This window comes from Orycteropus afer, unplaced genomic scaffold, assembly GCF_000298275.1.
Source record: "Orycteropus afer afer isolate SDZICR_OR568_19922 unplaced genomic scaffold, OryAfe1.0 scaffold00376, whole genome shotgun sequence".
NCBI classification, from domain to species: domain Eukaryota; kingdom Metazoa; phylum Chordata; class Mammalia; order Tubulidentata; family Orycteropodidae; genus Orycteropus; species Orycteropus afer.
In genome coordinates this window covers 1,756,927-1,758,389 of record NW_006921963.1, presented here as the reverse complement: position 1 = coordinate 1,758,389, position 1,463 = coordinate 1,756,927, and the positions used below count along the sequence as shown (strand labels likewise).

General features: G+C 44.1%; 1 protein-coding gene across 1 annotated transcript in view; it reads left to right on the top strand.

Annotated features, from left to right (window-relative positions):
• OTOA (otoancorin) overlaps positions 1 to 1,463 on the top strand; it is a 117,837-nt gene that overhangs the window by 109,128 nt on the left and 7,246 nt on the right. Inside the window, exon 21 of the mRNA XM_007953194.1 lies at positions 1,275 to 1,417. Coding sequence (XP_007951385.1) covers positions 1,275 to 1,417 — 143 coding nt within the window. The remainder of the gene's footprint in view (positions 1 to 1,274; positions 1,418 to 1,463) is intronic.

Below are 1,463 nucleotides of genomic sequence, written 5' to 3'. Positions count from 1 at the left end.
ATGGTGTACCAGTCGCTAGGACTAATTGTTTCCATGAATTTTGGTTTTCTTCATTCTTCTTTGCTCTGGACGAGGAGAGACCCATCGTTGCATCTAGATGTCAGCTTGCTAGCTTTTAAGATCCCAGTCACTACTCGCCAAAGTAGGAGGTGGAACAATATTTTGTATGGTATGTTATGCCAATTGAGCTTGATGTCCCCTGCGACTATGGTCCCAAGCCCACAGCTAACTCTCTGTCTTTAACCATGTTTTGATTCTGCTTTCCTTTGTTCTGGCTCTCCTGACATGGTGGCTTCTAGCCAATCCAGGTGTATGTCATTCCAAGTTCAAATCCAGAGTAAAGAGATAACTTTTCTCCTAACTGCTCCAGCCCAAGGCCTAGTTGTATCTAATTGAACCACATGCCTAATCCAGAAGCAATTACTGCAGCTAGACTAAATGATGACTGGTTGGCCAGCACTGGGTCACACTATCAGCCCTGGATCTCAGGATACACTCAGTGCCAACTGACCTAAATGAAGTAAGAGTGCAGAAGGAGTGGTTCCCTAGGTAAAGCCATGGATAATGAATGTCTGCTAGGCTGGAATTACAAGGACTGTACACATCAGCCCTCCTAAATCAGAGCTCACTCAAGAGATCCTTGTGTGGTTGTTAACACCGATACATTTTAGGGTCGACTCTTTGGAATTGAAGAGTGAGGAGCAAACAAATTTCTTTGGGATCTTAAAGGAAGAAAAATTAATTTTGGCCGAGATGGTCGGAGGAGATTTCAGGAAGATGGTGACTTTTGAATAGACCAAAAAGTAAAAGGGTGGTTGGGTTTCAGCAGTTGGGAATGCAAGAAATGCATTTCAAAGTGGAGGGTCTGATTTGAACAAAGACATGGAGGCAGGAAATGGCAATGTTTTGCTGGAATATTGTAGAAATGATACTGGGAATGTTTGGATTCCAATGCAGAGCAACTTGAATGGCCAAACTCTGTGAAGGCTGTGAGAATGACTGAAGAAAATAAACCAGCAGAATAAAAATTCTTTAGTATTGGTGAAGGAACAAGAACTTCACTGCCTGAGGACACCTCCATAGAGCAGGGAGCATACTCAGTGGAAGCAGCACTTAAGGATGTTAACCTGGATGCAACGGCCAGAATTCATGGGCTGGGGAGAGCATCCCGAGGGATGGGTTGGGGGACCAGTCAGGAGACTGCTATCCCCTCTGGACTTGGAATCTTGATCATCTCCGCATAGTTCATCTTCTATCCTTCCTCATCTTTCTAGGCTAAATCCATTCTGCAAGGGTTCCTGGAAGATTCAGCGTATGCTATCCAGGATCTGAAGAGCTTTCACTTAGTAGGACTTGGCGAAACCCTGTGTGCCATGAATATCACCGAAATCTCACTAATAGAGATCTCAGAATTCAGGTAACCAGAACATTGGTGTGTGAAGTATGACTGATCGATTCATACA